This window comes from Larimichthys crocea, chromosome I (assembly GCF_000972845.2).
Source record: "Larimichthys crocea isolate SSNF chromosome I, L_crocea_2.0, whole genome shotgun sequence".
Lineage (NCBI taxonomy): Eukaryota > Metazoa > Chordata > Actinopteri > Sciaenidae > Larimichthys > Larimichthys crocea.
Genome location: NC_040011.1, coordinates 5880666 through 5896883, shown reverse-complemented (window position 1 = coordinate 5896883; position 16218 = coordinate 5880666). Strand labels below are relative to the sequence as shown.

At 39.4% G+C, this 16218-nt stretch overlaps 1 protein-coding gene across 4 annotated transcripts in view; it reads left to right on the top strand.

The window, feature by feature from the left end:
* tns1b (tensin 1b) overlaps window positions 1-14052 on the top strand; it is a 160411-nt gene extending 146359 nt beyond the window's left edge. For all 4 annotated transcript variants that reach the window (XM_027277342.1, XM_027277366.1, XM_027277396.1 and 1 more), the window contains 14 exons: window positions 1657-1752; window positions 2231-2257; window positions 2644-2824; window positions 2975-4035; window positions 4482-4568; window positions 6314-6442; window positions 6690-6782; window positions 8054-8131; window positions 8590-8658; window positions 8807-8833; window positions 9251-9419; window positions 10161-10229; window positions 10449-10478; window positions 11124-14052. In XM_027277342.1, coding sequence (XP_027133143.1) covers window positions 1657-1752; window positions 2231-2257; window positions 2644-2824; window positions 2975-4035; window positions 4482-4568; window positions 6314-6442; window positions 6690-6782; window positions 8054-8131; window positions 8590-8658; window positions 8807-8833; window positions 9251-9419; window positions 10161-10229; window positions 10449-10478; window positions 11124-11262 — 2255 coding nt within the window. In that variant the 3' untranslated portion in view covers window positions 11263-14052. The remainder of the gene's footprint in view (window positions 1-1656; window positions 1753-2230; window positions 2258-2643; window positions 2825-2974; window positions 4036-4481; window positions 4569-6313; window positions 6443-6689; window positions 6783-8053; window positions 8132-8589; window positions 8659-8806; window positions 8834-9250; window positions 9420-10160; window positions 10230-10448; window positions 10479-11123) is intronic.
* Window positions 14053-16218: the final 2166 nt, after the last annotated feature.

The window sequence follows — 16218 nt, the reverse complement described above, 5'->3', positions numbered from 1 at the left end:
GAGGCTATGTGAGGCTGTATGTTGTGCTACTGTCAGCATGCTAACATTCTCACAATGACAATGCTGACATACTGATGTTTATCAGCCAAAATGTTTACCATGTTTGACGTGTTAGTATGCTAGCATTTGACACTCAGCTGTAAACACAAAGTTGCAGCTGAGGCTGATGGAAATGTCATCATTATTAGCCTATAGGTATTTGGTCAACCAAACCAAAGTTGAAATATTGTCCTGACGACACTAAATGAAAACTCACAGGATCACTAAAATTATCATAATCCATCCTGTGGGAGGACATGGATGTCCAGATCAAATTGTATGGCAATCCATCCAAAAGTTGTCCAAGTCATAGAGGAAAATGACCAAGTCAAGTCAGAATTTGTCCTCTGGAGATCATGATTGCCTGTACCAAATTTCATGGCAATTGATCCAATGGTTGTTGAGATATTTCAGTCTGGAACAAAGTGGTGAGCCAACTAAACAACACTGGCATTCTTAGTGCCATGCTGCTAGCATAGCTAAAACATGGAACAACATGCAGCTTTACAGGTTGACAAAGTCAGAAATAAACCAGTCTTAACATATGCAGACACAAGCACAAATCCATGGACCCATAAATGTAAAGCGCAAAGACATCAATTTATTATGAATTTCCAGATTCTTAGCAGCTGCTGCTCTTGTGTTGCTGTTGTCATCTGTGTTTGGGTTCCTGTTGCTGCCTCACCGCAACCAGCACCCTGCTTGCCCTCCCCTGGCGGTCTTACCCGGTCATTTATGTGTTGTACTTTGATAATCGTGCTAGCAACGTGTTTGTAATCACAAGAGTTTTTTTTTTTTTTTGTTCCTTCACATGATTGTTTTTACGCTGGAGGGGAATAAAGGAGTAGTTGGCACTGTTAAGGAAGTCTAGAGAAGCAAGACAGATACGTGGAGTGGAAAGAGTCACCCTAAGTAAAACATAATCACAGTTAGGAAAATTATGGTAATAAAGGTCTAAATATGACTAAGGCTCTAGTGGCGACACATATTACTCCTCAGCTTTCCCTCTGGTGTTAATGTAGCAGAGACTGTGTCAAATCTCCTATTCTTTCATAAACTCTATTAAGTATATGGCAACATTTGGTGCAATACAGGGATGTTAGCATTGCTAAGAAGATAAAGACAGTAAAACTAGAACAAATTACTTTTAAGATAAAATGAGGAATTTCATTTGTACCTTTCTTCTGTGAAATGACGAGTTCCTGGGGAACCCTTTATAGGTTCAGTTTGACCCAGTTCTGCAGTCAACTTGTGCTTGACACACCTTATTCTGCTGATGGTGGACTGAGGTGGTGTAACTACCAGTTTGTCACATTGTGATTGGTCACATGCATGTTTTGCCCCTCCATCAGAGCATGATTGCACCCCTCTGAACATGTTAACCTGTGTTGATGCATATTGTCTTGACAGCTGTTTACCTGTGTGTGATTATCAAGACTGAATGTCAACTTAAAATGAAATATATTGCCATTAAATTGTAGTTAGTAATTTTCTAATGGAGTCATTTTCCTAAAAAAAAATGGATAAATCATTGTTAGACTATGTCAACAGGTAACAGCTGTTAAGATGTCCATGATGTGCAATACTGTATAGTGATAACTGTCCTATTCTCTTCAGGTCGGTCCCCTCCTGGTCTTGCCAAGACGCCACTGTCAGCCCTGGGTTTGAAGCCCCACAACCCAGCAGAAATACTCCTCAATCAAACAGGCTCAGGTTCGTTGTAACAGAGTAACAGAGACATACAAAGCATAACTAGACAAGAGCTAAATCCAAGTGGTCATTGTTTTCTAATGCTGTCTAAATGTTTGTTTATACCTATAACTAATAATAAAAAAAGAACAGATGCATGAAATGTATATGGTCAAAAATGAGAGATAAGACATTTGAGTTGGATTAATCTTTAAACCCTTTGAAAGTGGTGTACCAACACAACAAGCTTATCGACCTTTAACCTTTCTGAAAATATGCTGTCACACTCTTTGTGTATAAAACTAAAGGCTACAGTTAGCCTAAGTGGTAATCATATTGCATTGAGTTACTTTGACATCTCCCGTTATAAACACACTCCCTATTAACACCAAATTACATAAGTCTAGTACAGAAAAATATAATTATTTCCAACTCGCTTGCTGTACCTTTCTTCCTTTACATTATTCTGTTTCGCTGGATTATCTCCAATGATGCTCCACAGATGATGAGAGCAGTCAATGTGAGGAAGGTAAGAGTGCTGCTATGATGCCTCAGATCATCACTGACATTCAAGGTTTTAACAACCTCCACCCCATTTTCTCTATCCACTTCTACCTTCTTCATATGTAGTCAACATACTTATCATGTATAGCAAAATTCCATTTTCCATTTGTTGTACGGAAAAGTCACAACTATTCTCATGGCTCAAGGTTTGTCCATTTTTTGTTTTGCATTATATCACCCCCTCACTTTAATAGAAACTGTTGGTTTGGTGTTTTATGGGACATCAATTACGAATGAATGAATGATCAAAAACACAACTGCAAAGCAAAAGGGAATAACAAATACATACAGAACATCAAAAGTCAATTAAAGGCGTGGCTCAAAAAGAAACTTTTTTTCTCTCACATGCAGCACCAAGAAGCTACGTAGAATCTGTAGCTAGGTCGGCAGTGGCAGGCGGAGAGCAGCCAGTGGCACCTCAGAGCCTTAGTCCACCAGCAGAGACTACAGGCCAGCAGAGAAGTCCAAGTCCCTCCTCCCACACACTGAACCCACCATTGTCCAGCAGCAGCCCCATCCAGAGCTTGCAGGGGTGAGTATACACAGTGCATACATAGTGCTCTTTTACTTTTTGGTCAAGATCTTAGGACTAGGCTTATGGTTTTTTTTGCAAAGACTTGTCAATTGTTCAATGGAAACCTTAAAGAAGTGCACAAAACAAAGTTTTCCAATTCTTTTTCAGTGATCACCCCTTAGCAGAGAGCAATGTAAGCACTCCGTCCCAGCCCACTACTGATTCAGGGTACCGCTCCCAGACTACAGAGAGTGCCTACCCCACTCCCACGCCAACGTATCAAGCCCTCAATACCCCCACTTCTTCCTACCTGGATTCCAGCTCTCCGACCTCTTCCTACCATGGCACTGCTACCCCTACACTGTCCTACCTTGGCCCCAACACCATACAGGGGAACTATGTGACCTCAGATCCCAGCCCACCCACCTCAGAACCCTCCCAGACAATGGTCAGCCATGGAAGTCCCCATGCACAGAATCGGACCAACATCCTTGGCCACCCAACCCATGGCCTCCCCACCCACAACTCCATCCCTCAGCAACGCTCAAATGCTAATCCAGATGGTTCCATTACAGGCCAGCAAACATCACCAGCTAATGGCTTCGAGGTGGGTATTGTAGGTCTCAGTGGCAGTCCCATCCTTGGTCGTCGTCTGTCTCAGGGAGCTCAAAGCAGCCCAGTCCTCAGCAGACAGGCCTCAATGGGACAGGGGTCTCAGCGAAGCCCAATCCTCAGCAGACAGCCATCCCTGGGCCAGCCTATGCAGAGCAGCCCCGTGCTCAGCCGACAGCCATCTATAACCCACCCCCAGGGAAGTCCAGTTTTGGGCCGTCACCCATCTGTATCGCAGGTATCCCAGAGAAGCCCCAGTTTGGACCGTCACCCAATGCACAGCGGTTACACCACCCCAGATGAGAGACACGGTAACCTGTCGCGACAGAGCAGCTCCTCGGGCTATCAGGGGCCACCCACTCCCTCCTTCCCCATCTCGCCTGCAGGCTACCAGGATGGGGGGATGATGGGGATGGGTACAGGGTTCCGGCAGGGTAGCCCAGCCCCTGGTTTCCAGCCCCAGCTTCCAGAGAAGAGGCGCATGTCAAGTGGTGATAGACCAAATGGAGCTCTGTCCTATGGCACGCTGAATGGGAAGATAATGTCCCCAGTGAGTGGAGGAAGCACTCCCAGCTACTTCCACACCCTCTCTGACTTCTCAAGGTTCAATATGCCTGGTAAGGACACACATTATCTTCAGTGACATGAAAACAGATTTTGGTGTTCTTTCTTGTTTCTTGCTTCTTTCTCTTCCTTTCTCAACTTGCTAAATCCAGGGAATAGCAATAGAGGGTTGTGTCAATTTGTTGGCAACCACCTCTCTCCTTGTGTTGTGCTTTAAGTCCATTCTAACAGTGGCAGATATAGGCATAGACAGACATCTAGAGCTTGGCATACTAGGAATGCTAACTAGATGTAAGCTCCAACGTAAAATAGAGCTATGACTATTCAACAGCAAAAAATGTTGAGTACATATTAGAGCTTAGGGTGTGATGTTTATTTTCTGTATTGTAGAATTTTGGCTGATTCGGTTTCAGCAAAAGCATATTTCCTGACTATATACAAAGATCTTCTGTAATTTTCTGTGACATTGGTTTTGTTTGTTTGTTTGTTTTCATTGTAGATGGAAGCCCTGAGAGTAGGTTGAATGTCAAGTTTGTCCAAGACACGTCCAAGTACTGGTACAAGCCAGACATTTCCAGGGAACAAGGTAAGATGCTGGAAGATTTCTCTTTGATCTGACCTTTAGAAAATTACTGTAACCATGCTTGCCGTTTACTTTCTACTCTGTGTTGAATCAAATATATGTGTTGTGTTTGACAATTGTTCCACCAGAAAAACTCTCCATGGTGGACCTGAAATATTTGTATCTCACTAGCAAGAAGCATAAAGCAATATGTGGATTTAGCAATACTTTCGCTAACTGTATGATCGGTTTGCAATAGAGCCTAGTATTGGATGGTGGAGTAGTGAATTATAACACAGGAGTGTTTTTATGATGTTTGTAAGGATGTTCTGGTACCCTTTTTCAGTGTGGAACAAGGTCACCATTGTTTTGTTTTTTGGTGCAGTATTCCTGTGAATCATTTAAAATGTGGTTTGGGTTATTGAGCTCTTGTTATTTTGTTTTTCTGATGTATAAAGCACAAAGTCAGCTAGTTAATATTGGCCATACTTATTATGCTTACTCAGCTATAATGCTTTTGTGAAATTTAAAATCATGGCATTAAATTTCAGCCAAACAAGCCCCAACAGTCACTTTTGATAAATGCCTGTACACAAAAATACACATGCACATTCCGGTATACACATCTGTGTACTTATATGTTTGACTGTGTGTTTTGGTTGTGAGGTCAGTGGCTATTGGTTGTCCCATCTGCATTTGCTCATGGCCCCTATTGGATTATATCATGTTAAATGCAAGCACATGGTCAACTGCAATGACATCACACACACATGCACACACACACACACAGTTTATACTTAGTGCCATGCACTCCCAGAAGAAAAGCCACACCATATGTAGAGAATTAGGAAACATCTGCATGTGTTGCTCATCTCATCCATCTTTCTTCCTTAAACCATCACATGTGGACAGGCTGAGGCATTGAACTAAATAGTCAAGTAATGGATCTAAAGCTCTTCACCATGAACAATGGAGTGTCTAAAATAAAATGTCATGCTGTAAGTTGTAGTTTTAAGGAAACACAGACTGATCGCAATTTTTCAAACAAAGGGTCAGGACTTGACTCTTGGTCTGTCTTGAAACTTTTTGCCTCCCTTTTCTTTCGAACACATTGAATGAATCCTTTAACGAGCTGACATTCTCTGACCTTCAAAGTCGGTTACCAAAATTTTGGCTTTTCCATTGCCAATGTCCCTGACATAGACTGCTTGTGCTTTCAAGTACTGTACTAATATGCATGTTCTGTTTTTAGTGCTGTATATTATTTTAAGTTTTAACTGTGAGCTGAAACTGAGACTGCAGATGTTATTAAGCTCCAAGCTAACTGATACAATGCATCAAGTAGCAACCGCCTCACAAGTGGCCAGTTGAGCTGTACTTGGGCACAGTGCCATTATGTGATAAATGCAGCGTGCTAAGATCATTTCATTCTGCCAAGTGTTATGTGCTACGTGTAGCAGGTATAATTCTTACAATGTTCACCATCTTTGTGCGTGTGAGCATACCAACGTTTTCTGCTTAGCAGTAGATATAAAGTACATTTGAGGCTGATAGAAATGTGTTAGTCTTGCAGGTGTTCAGACGATGAGATCAATTAAAACTTCCACTTGATTGTGCTGGTTGAAAAATTAAGGGATCATCAAGTCAATACAATTCATATTGTTCATGGCAATGAATCTCGTAGATGAGATGTTTCACTAGAAACCAAATACCTTTATGATAAATGTTTGGTGACGGTGTGAAATAAATGAATGTCATCTGCATTACAGCAATTGGCCTGCTGAGAGAGAGGGAGCCTGGAGCCTTTGTTATCCGGGACAGTCACTCGTTTAGGGGAGCGTATGGCTTGGCTATGAAGGTGGCCTCTCCTCCACCAACAGTGCATCAGAGCAAAAAAGGTAGGGGGGCAGGATGTTGTTTTACATGAATGGCTATTTCAAAACAGTTACTAAATGCAATAGGTATTTACTTGGGTTACTTCAGTGTTTTGCACAGCTCTTCTTTCTCCCTATTTTGGTCTTCAGTCAGGGTGGAGACAGAATTAAAGTTAATATGTTAATACCAAAGATATGAGGTGATGTCTCCCTGTTAATGAGCTGTGTATTACCTAGAATCACTCATCCGTCTCCTGCTCTTTTGTTGCAGGTGACATCACCAATGAGCTGGTGAGGCACTTCCTGATTGAGAGCAGCCCTAAAGGAGTGAAGCTGAAGGGTTGTCCCAACGAGCCTTATTTTGGTTAGTGGAAGCCTGCTGCCCTCACATGTACACTGACAGAGTTCGGTGGAAAAGTTAAACACCAGTGCTCCCGTCTGTGTGCCTGGCTATGTTTCTGTCAAAGATCTGCGCTCATTCCCAAGTTCTATAACATGTAATCCTACTGTAATTATAGTATTGACTGAAGTGATCTAAGTCATGTTGTCCCTACTAATTACACTGCAAGACTGTATGACGTGTGTGTTTGTGTGTGCGTGCATATGCTGTACAAAACTCTTCTGCTAAATCCAGTGTGAGGCAAGCTGTAAACTTTTTGTTGCCTCTTGTTCTCTCTTCTTCCTCTCCTGTCTTCAACCCATAACTCAGTTCATCACTGTTTTCTGTGTGTGCAGTTGCTTTGTATTTATTTGATTTTACAACTATAATACCAAAGGAATGAATGTTCTTACATTCATAACAGTTTTTTGTTACCATTGTAAATCTAACAAGCCTCATTTAAATAAAGCCAGGATTTATGGGTTTCCTTACAGGTATAGTTATCAGAAGTTTTTGTGAGTTACAACTTTTTATTAAAGGGGAAGTGCGTCAATTTCCCTTTGAAAGTCTGTTAACGGGCGTTGGGGAGTATTACTGCATGTTTAGAAACTATTTACATTACATTACATTGCATTTAGCAGACGCTTTTAGCCAAAGCGACTTACAGAGGAGGACATAAGCTGAGAAAGGTGTAAAGGAGCCCAGAGTAGTTGTTAGTTTTGTTAGTTTTAACAATGATAGCTAAGAAATGTTGAGTTCCTGTTATTGTTGGATACAAAAACATATGTAGAATATTTCTAGTGTTTCTGTGACAAAGTGATTATGAGCAATAGCCAATAAAACACACCACTGGATTTCCTAAAATACACAGTTATCTCAAGAAAATAGCAACAATCTAATGGAAGGCTAAAAGTGTCGTGGTATTTCATGCGCAGTAGGTGCACAGACACTAGGAGCTCGCTCTCAGTGTGAGATGTAGATTCCAAAGACGAAAAATAAAATATATGAATGGCCACATTTGCGCCCTGGGCTCGTGCGCCCTAGATTGCCGCCTGGGATCAGTCTGTCCGCCACGGCCCCCTCAGCTCCCGGTGGTGCCCGCTCCGCTAACTTGATGAGCGGTATAGAAAATTGGCGAGTTTTTTTTCTTTTTCGGGCGCTCGTGCGACTGTGCCCTGGGCGGTCGCCCACATTGCCCATAGCTAAGACCGGCCCTGGTAATACGTGTCTAACTGTGTCCTATGTCTGTTTGACAGGCTGTCTGTCTGCCTTGGTCTATCAACATGCAATCACACCACTGGCCCTACCCTGCAAACTACTTATCCCTACAACAGGTCTGTATTCAGTTTATGCATTTCGATGTGATTCTGTGTTGTCTTTGATCACATTGTTAAATTTCCTACAAATAAAAGCTCTATTCAACAAGTTTGCTTTATGTGATCAATGCTGAAACATAGGACTATAAGATCTACAATGTGAGTGTGCAGGCAGTTAAGTATTTAGGTCTTCAAAGAAAAAAAAAATCATAAAGGATATGGAGATATAGGAGAATAGTTTTAATCTGCCCCACATTTTAAAATTAGTTTTGTTCCAGGCATTTCCATCAGTGAATATTTCTGGTTTGATTTAACTGATTTATATAAGGTTTAATTATGTATTTATTTATTTTTACTGCAGGTAGATGTGAAAAATGTCATGTGGTGACTTTTAGTGAAGGAAATTAACCCCTGCAGGAAATAAAAACTGAACTTCATGCCAAAACTGCTAACTTCCTCTCTTTTGTTTTATATAGATCTCATCGAGGAAGTTCGAGAAGTCGCAACAACAAATCCACTGGCTGAAAGGCTGAAACAAGGAGCAGGTAACACATCAACTCATTCTCATTAAAAAGGCCCTGTGACAGTGTTACACCCAACACAGCTTTGAGGTTCTAGGACATTAATGACAACAATATCAATGTGTCCTGAATCCTCCTATTCACTGACAACATGACATCCTTGTTATCCCAGTGCAGAGGGCCCCTGCTGATTCCCATGGTAAACCCTGTGCACTTTTATTTGGAAACCTACATCTGGAATGTGCATCCTATGTGTTTGCTGTTTGCCTTTGTCTATGTCGTAACCTGCATAAAAGAAGATACATTATTAATGGTCCTGAGTAACCAGATTCCTTGAAATGTTTTTACATTTTGTCTGTTAACATTAGTGTCCAGCTTCCTGTCAATAACAGGTGTAATGTTTTATGTGGAATGACTTGGATGGAATTGTTTTTGAAACTCTTTGAGCCCCAGCTTTGTCCCAGACAGCATGGAAATCAACATTTTTGCATGAGCAGGTCAAAACAGGCATTAATAAACGTTTTGAACAGCATTAATTGTCGAATAAATGATTGTGATGATGATTCCAGTTACATTCTCCATTGCTATCTGACTGGGACATTTGCCCTCTTCCCAGCTTGCAACGTGCTCTACATCAACTCAGTGGAGATGGAGTCCCTGACAGGCCCTCAGGCTATTGCCAAGGCCATATCTGAGACACTGGCTGCCACTTCTCCACCTACTGCCACTGTTGTGCACTTCAAGGTGTCTTCGCAAGGCATCACGCTGACGGACAACCAGAGGAAGTAAGTCTGGATACCAAACGTCTGGTGTTTTACGATGTCTTGTTTGAAAGATGTCTCACAAGACAAACATTGCATGACATCTGGAGATTTTGCTGCAGACAGAATTGAATGTCTGAACACGTTTTGTTTTTTGAAGGGCGAGTGTGAACATGAGCAACTGCACAGAATCAGAAACGATAAATAGTTGCTAAGACAGAATTAAAGGATAAAGGTCTTGTTTACTACAGTATTTCAATCAAGAACCCAGTTTTGTTTTGTGTGCAGTGCCAAGATGAATAACATTTTCAAATAAACTAGGACTCACTGGAAGAGGAGAGCTTGTATCTCAAGGGACCTTCCTGGCTTAAGTAAAAGATAAATAAAAGAAATAATAACATGCGCTTATCACAAATATAGTGGTATTTGGATTATAAGTTTGTTTATGAAGTTGGTAAGTAATTTAGGAACAGTGTAATCATTCAAAAGTGTGTCCACCAGATAGCTTGATTATTTTTGACTGTAAATTGGCTTAAGCAGAACATATTGATCTTTAAAAAGCCTATTTTAAAATCTCTAGTAAAAATGTAAAACAAAATATCATCCAATATTTTCATTGTAGATTTTTAAAACCATTTTATTTAGTATTGGCCTCAAAAATCCAGTATTGCAGGATTAATACAGGTGTCCTTGCTGAAATACGCAATGCAGGTTTTTTGAACTGATGTAATTTGATGTTTCTGTAATCTGTGTTTCTGTAAATAGGCTTTTCTTCCGACGCCACTATCCTAACAACACTGTCACGTTCTGCGATACTGACCCTCAGGACAGAAAGTGAGTACAGACATAATTTCTTCAAATATCATTTGTGGTTTGTTTTAATAACTGATAAATTCCAAGATTCTTTACGCATTGGAAGAATGTCTTAAATCTTCTTATTCTCTTTGTCCACTGTTTGATATTTTTACTACTATTACAGATTGTGTGAGTCCCGTGTTTCATCAGTATCCAGTCGTCTTAAAATGTTAACACACTATTTTCTAATATCTCCAGGTGGAACAAGCCTGAGGGAGGAACAGCCAAGTAAGTAAACTTCTGTGGATTATTATTCTGCTGTTGACATACGGCCTCGCCATTCTCGCCAAGCGCTTGTTCCTGGTGGAAATTGTTGGGTACCTGTAAATAAATCAAGTACAGTCTTGACCTACTCTAAATGCCATGAGATAACTTTTGTTATGATTTCATGCTATAAAAATAAAATTGAATTTCTACAGAACAAGGAGGAAGGGTTAGAGTTACGTGAAGCATGTGGTTAGTGGAGGATATTTACTTAAGGTGTGTGGTCCTAAGGTGCCAAAACTCTATTTTCATTCATCCTTATTAACTAAAAGGACCACACAAGGTTTTTTGGATTTGTGCAATACGAATATTCATTTATCACCACTGAGGAAACTGCATCAGAAATTTAATGACACCTTCAGACTACTTAACTTTTGTTGCCCCTGATGGTAAACCAAAAAAACAAATTTTTGTTAAACTAGATGTCATTTTAAGTTGATGAAAAAGGGGTAATGACAAACAAACTAGTTTTGAGTTAATACATTTATATAAGAGAATTTTTACTTCTCATATGTAATTTCAGTTATCCTTATGGATTTCATCGTAGACACACTTAAAGCTTAACCAATCAGAGCTTTTACAAACACATATCTGATTTTGTCTATCCAGGCTGTTTGGGTTTGTGGCCCGTAAACAGGGAAGCACAACCGACAACGTCAGCCACCTCTTCGCCGAGATGGACCCTGACCAGCCTGCCAATGCCATCGTCAGCTTCGTCTTGAAGATGATCGGCTCGCAGAAGCGATGAGAGCTGACAGCAAACCCTGGCGCTTTTTATAATGCCTTTGGTTATTTTCTTTTCTTTTAACCACAGACACTTTCTTTCTGTTTTGGACAATTCAGCATTTGTTTTTTTTACGCGTCACCTTATTTTTCCTGCTCCTTTACTTTTACTTGTGTGTCTGTGTGTTTGCGAATGTAAGCAAGTGAAAGAGACTGAGAGAGTGTGTGTGCGTGTGTGTGTGTGTGTGTGTGTGTGTGCGTGCGGCTTGCATGCATGTGCTTTTCTTCTTGGACGGACTCCAGAATGGACCAGAGGAAGTGCAGAATGGGGCGTGGCTGTGTGTGACAATGGGGCGGGAGGCGATTCTGATCTCCCTGGCAGGGTAACACATGAACAGGAAGAGGGAATGACATTGTGTGTGCAAATGTTATTTTTTAGCGATTGTTTCATTTTTATTTTTTTAAAGAAGAAGTCAAGTTGTGTGATGTTAAAGTGGATTGTAAATCTATCAGGCTTTTGACTGGTCAACCAAAGATTTTAAAAAAGTAGTCAGGGCGTGTATAGTGTGCCACTGTCAGAGGGTCGGAAGTATTCTTTTGTAAAACAAATATGGCTGCTTGATCAAAAATACTGAACTGTTTCTCTCTGTATGTACTGATACTGTAGGTCAACTCTGCACCGTCGCCATCTTGCAAACAGTGTTTTTGGACATTTTTGCAGCTGGTGAGGTCTGTGTAAATATTCTAGATTGCTTTATGAGTAGGACTGTTATAGATGACATTTGGCGCCTGACTTTCTTTTGTAATGCAGAGCTTTTTAAGAAAAAAGAAGAACATTAAACTCTTCCAGGCTGTCTTAAATATGCAAAAAAAGAAAAAGAAAAAAAGGTAGATGTTGTTCTCCAAAATTCCACAGGTCCTTCGTTCCCCGTTCGATGCAGTAGTGTCGCTAAAGATGCAACAGATGTTATTCTTCTGAAGTGCAGCTACAGTCTGACAATATCAGTTCAAGCTATTTTTGTGTGCATCTACAGTATCCATGTGAACACAGCAGAGCATCAGAAAAAAAGGCCACTGAATCATTGCATTCACACAGCATCTCTCGATTGTTCTGGTCAGACAAACAAAAAGGAGGATTGGCTTCCTATCTGCCTATATTCTCTGTTCAATCTGCGCAGCACATAGCCACACTATTTCACTCATTACTGAAGGGCCTAAAGTTGTTTTGTGAGGACCGTCTTTGTAGAAAAGTGTTGTCCTGCTACACTGCTCTTCAGATTTCTGTGTTGAAAGTTTCCGTCAATAGAAAGCTCTTTGCGTCAGCCGGCCAAAACTGTTAACACTCACACCCTACCCAAAAGTAAGCTATACATATAAATATACATATATATAGATATATAGATATTAAAAAAAAAAACTTCCAAACAGTGACTTAAGATATTTATTTTTTTGCTTCGTTGCTCTATGTTATCTTGTATACATGTATTATAAAGTATACATCAAGATTACTGAAAGCAAAAAGAAAAGATTGCTTTTTATTTTGGCTAAAGTCAAAGTGCATTGACATATATAAGGTGTAAAGTGTGTGCATTTAAAAGTGTATCACTGTTGTTTTTGAATGTTTTTTTCACAGCATTATTTCTTTTTTTTTTAACATTCTTCTTTTCTTGGGGAGGCTTTGTGTTTGTTTGCTGTTTTTTTTTAAGAGAGGGGAAATCTTTTGTATGAAAGACTGTTAGTCCAAATTTGATTTATCCTAAAGTGATGCCAACACAATTGTTTTATTAACTTAAACCTGCCTAGAAAAATACATTGTCCAAGTTTAGCACTTAAATGTTGAAGTATTATCAGTGTGTTTCTGCTTGTCAAAAGAGAAGATATGGACACTGATCCATTTCATTTCATCACCGCATGTGTGGAGGCAGGCTTATTAGTTCCTCTATCGTGTTTCAGCAGGGAGCTGGGTCTAGAACTTGTTCCTGAAATCCAGTTAGTTCAGTCAGTAGCTGCTGCCCTCATGTGGTGTCAAAAGATCATTACAAAAAGGAACCACTTTTATTCTAATACAGTGTTTTAGCTGTGATTATGGCACGTCAAATGGTAAATATTTGAGTTCAATAATTTGATCACTGAGAAAATTAATTTTAATTCATGATTCATGGTAATTTTATTAGCAAATGAGTTTTGTCCCATTCAAGGATTGAGTAGTAAACGTTATGATTCTCCTTTATGCCTGATGCTCTAGGATCAGTTGGCAGCATGATGTAAACTAATTAAATAAAGGGTTAGTTTGGGGGCCTACGACGACTCCAATGTACTTCTTCAAAAATAGAAAATACAGCACTTACATCTGACTAGAATGTTCCATTATTTATTAGCAAGAGCCTGCATGCTCATGTTGTTACCTTCACGCTGCTGACTGTAGTCTGTACACAGTATCCTCGAGTCTTACTCAATCCAGCCCTTTCAGAAAGATACCCATAGACAGCAATCATCAGGTTCTGATTTTCCCGCGACGACTGTGTCTGGACTCGACTTATGAGACAGTAGAATCTGTATTTTTCGCCTACATGCTTCTTGAGAAAAGAGGATGTCCTCTATTCAAACTGAATGTTAGCCATTTGTTTGCCAAGATGGAAACTCCAGTGGCGCCTGCCCACTTTGACAGATCAGTCTGGACTGTAGAATGTGTGTGAATGAGCTACTATGCTTGTATAGAGCTTTTGTCATTGTTGGTTTGCTACATTGTATGGCTTTTACTATTTCTGATGGAAAAAACACATTAAAAAGCAGTACAAATCAAAATGGATACAAATTAGTTTTTCTTTTTGTCAAATATGCAATTTGGTTTTGTTGTTACATTAACTATGTAAGGTTTGAGGTCAGTTTGCCATAAAAGGGATTCTCGTGATGTAAAGTATTTAGATTTGTTTTATTTTGGAAGGCATATTTTAAATATAAATGTCCAAACATCTAAATAATCCACTAAAGCTCTAAAGTGTTACAGTGCAGTGGTTTTCAAAATTTTTACCACCATTATGACAGATGTTAAATACGGAAGCATAGAGCAGCATAGGCTGACTCTTTTTAGCTACGGACAGTTTACACAGAAGGGAAGTTTATTCCTAATAAGATTAATTATTGTTTTTTTTAAAGATATTTTAGGCCTTTTTGAGCTTTATTTGACAGAGACAGGTTGAAGAGTGACAGGAAATGTGGGGAGAGAGAGATGGAGATTTACATGTTGGAAACAGCCACAGGTCGGATGCGAACCCTGGGTCACCGCTGAGCCTTTGTGTACATGGGGCGGATGCTCTACCAACTCAGCTAAACAACACCCCAAGATTAATAATTGAATGGAACCAGTTCAAGAACCAGAGCTAATTTAGTGGAAAACAGAACCACACTTATCTTCCTAATATTTCTTCTTTGGAGCCACGATTACAGTGTTTTTTTAAACCATTTAATTTTATCTTATCTTACTAGCCTGGTATCACATTCTAGCTTGTAAATAATCATGGATGTACGGTATGTGCATGCTATGTGAACATGACTACATTGCAGGAAAATTTGAGAACCAGTGTTATAGTGAAATAATAACCTAAATATATAATTTATCACTTTTGATAGGACAATGTACAAGATAGAAGACAAACAACCTATTTTTTATTTAATTTGGAGGGCTTGACCTCACTCCAATGTTGATTAAACAAACCCTGTGGTGTGTGAGTCATTAGTTCTTTCTACAGTACAAATGTGCTATTTTGGTACTGAAATGCATAAACACATTTTAAGGCCAGGAGAACTTTGTGACTGCATTAAACAAACTTTTACTTTTTCATAGATTCTGTTGCCATTAAAAACAAAGTACAGAAATGGACACAAATAGATGTTACATGTATTGTGACTTCCTTTTGGAGCACATGTTCACTCCAGTTTGCAGGTTTCAAGTTACATACTTGGTTGGAGAAGTAATTATGGCATCAGACTTCAGGTTGATGAGACACATCTTAGTTAGTTAGTGCTACTTAGAGTAGAACAGCAACATAGCCCAGTCTACCTTCAACTACAGGGAGTGTTGGTAGTGCAATCTCATGACATCACTGCATCAGTCTATAAAAGTTTGAAATTGTTATAATAAAATTTTATGGAAAGCAATTTTCTGTACTCTCAATGCTGAAAAAATGCAGACATTTAAAAACGAGCAGCATGCAGGAATGTGACACTATTAAATTCTCTCTGAACATTGTCATTCATTTTGTTTCAAAAAAGCAACCTCATTACACGAGGTTGCTTTTTTTCTTGACTTGAGAACTCCAAATGAAAGGACATAAAAAGCATGAAAATGTTTAGGAATAACAATGTTTTCAAGAAAAGGTCTGTAATATCTCACCAGACAAAAAAAAGAAAAGAAAAGAAAAAGGTGAAACTGTAGAATAAGTTGACAGGACATGATTACATTGTAGTATATCAGTAACTGAACCCTCATTTGTGAACTGAATGTATCTGATGGTGTGAAGAAATGCAAACAACATTTTCTTCAACTGAATCAGATTTCACAACTGAAAAAAACAAAACAAAAAAAACTTAAATGACTAAAATAAACACAAACCCTTCTGAAAACGCACTTAAACACCAGTGTGTAAGAAAAGGAACAATTGCAAACACAACAAAATTGCTCATAAACTGTAGCTCAATGGCGTTAGCATAGCTCAAAGCCTTACTGTACTGATGGAGCCACTTTAGTTCTGATGCCATTTCAATATCTAATGTCTGCATGCTCACAATGACAATGCTAATATGCTGATGTATAGCAGGTAATGTTTATTATGCCCACTGTTTTTAGTGTGTTAGCATTCTATTGTTTGATAACTTTCATAGTAATTCATCCAATAGTTGACATTTCAAGCCACTTCACTAAATATAAAAAGGTAACACTTTATTTGGACAGTCTGCCTACAGATTGTCTATATAGTATAGT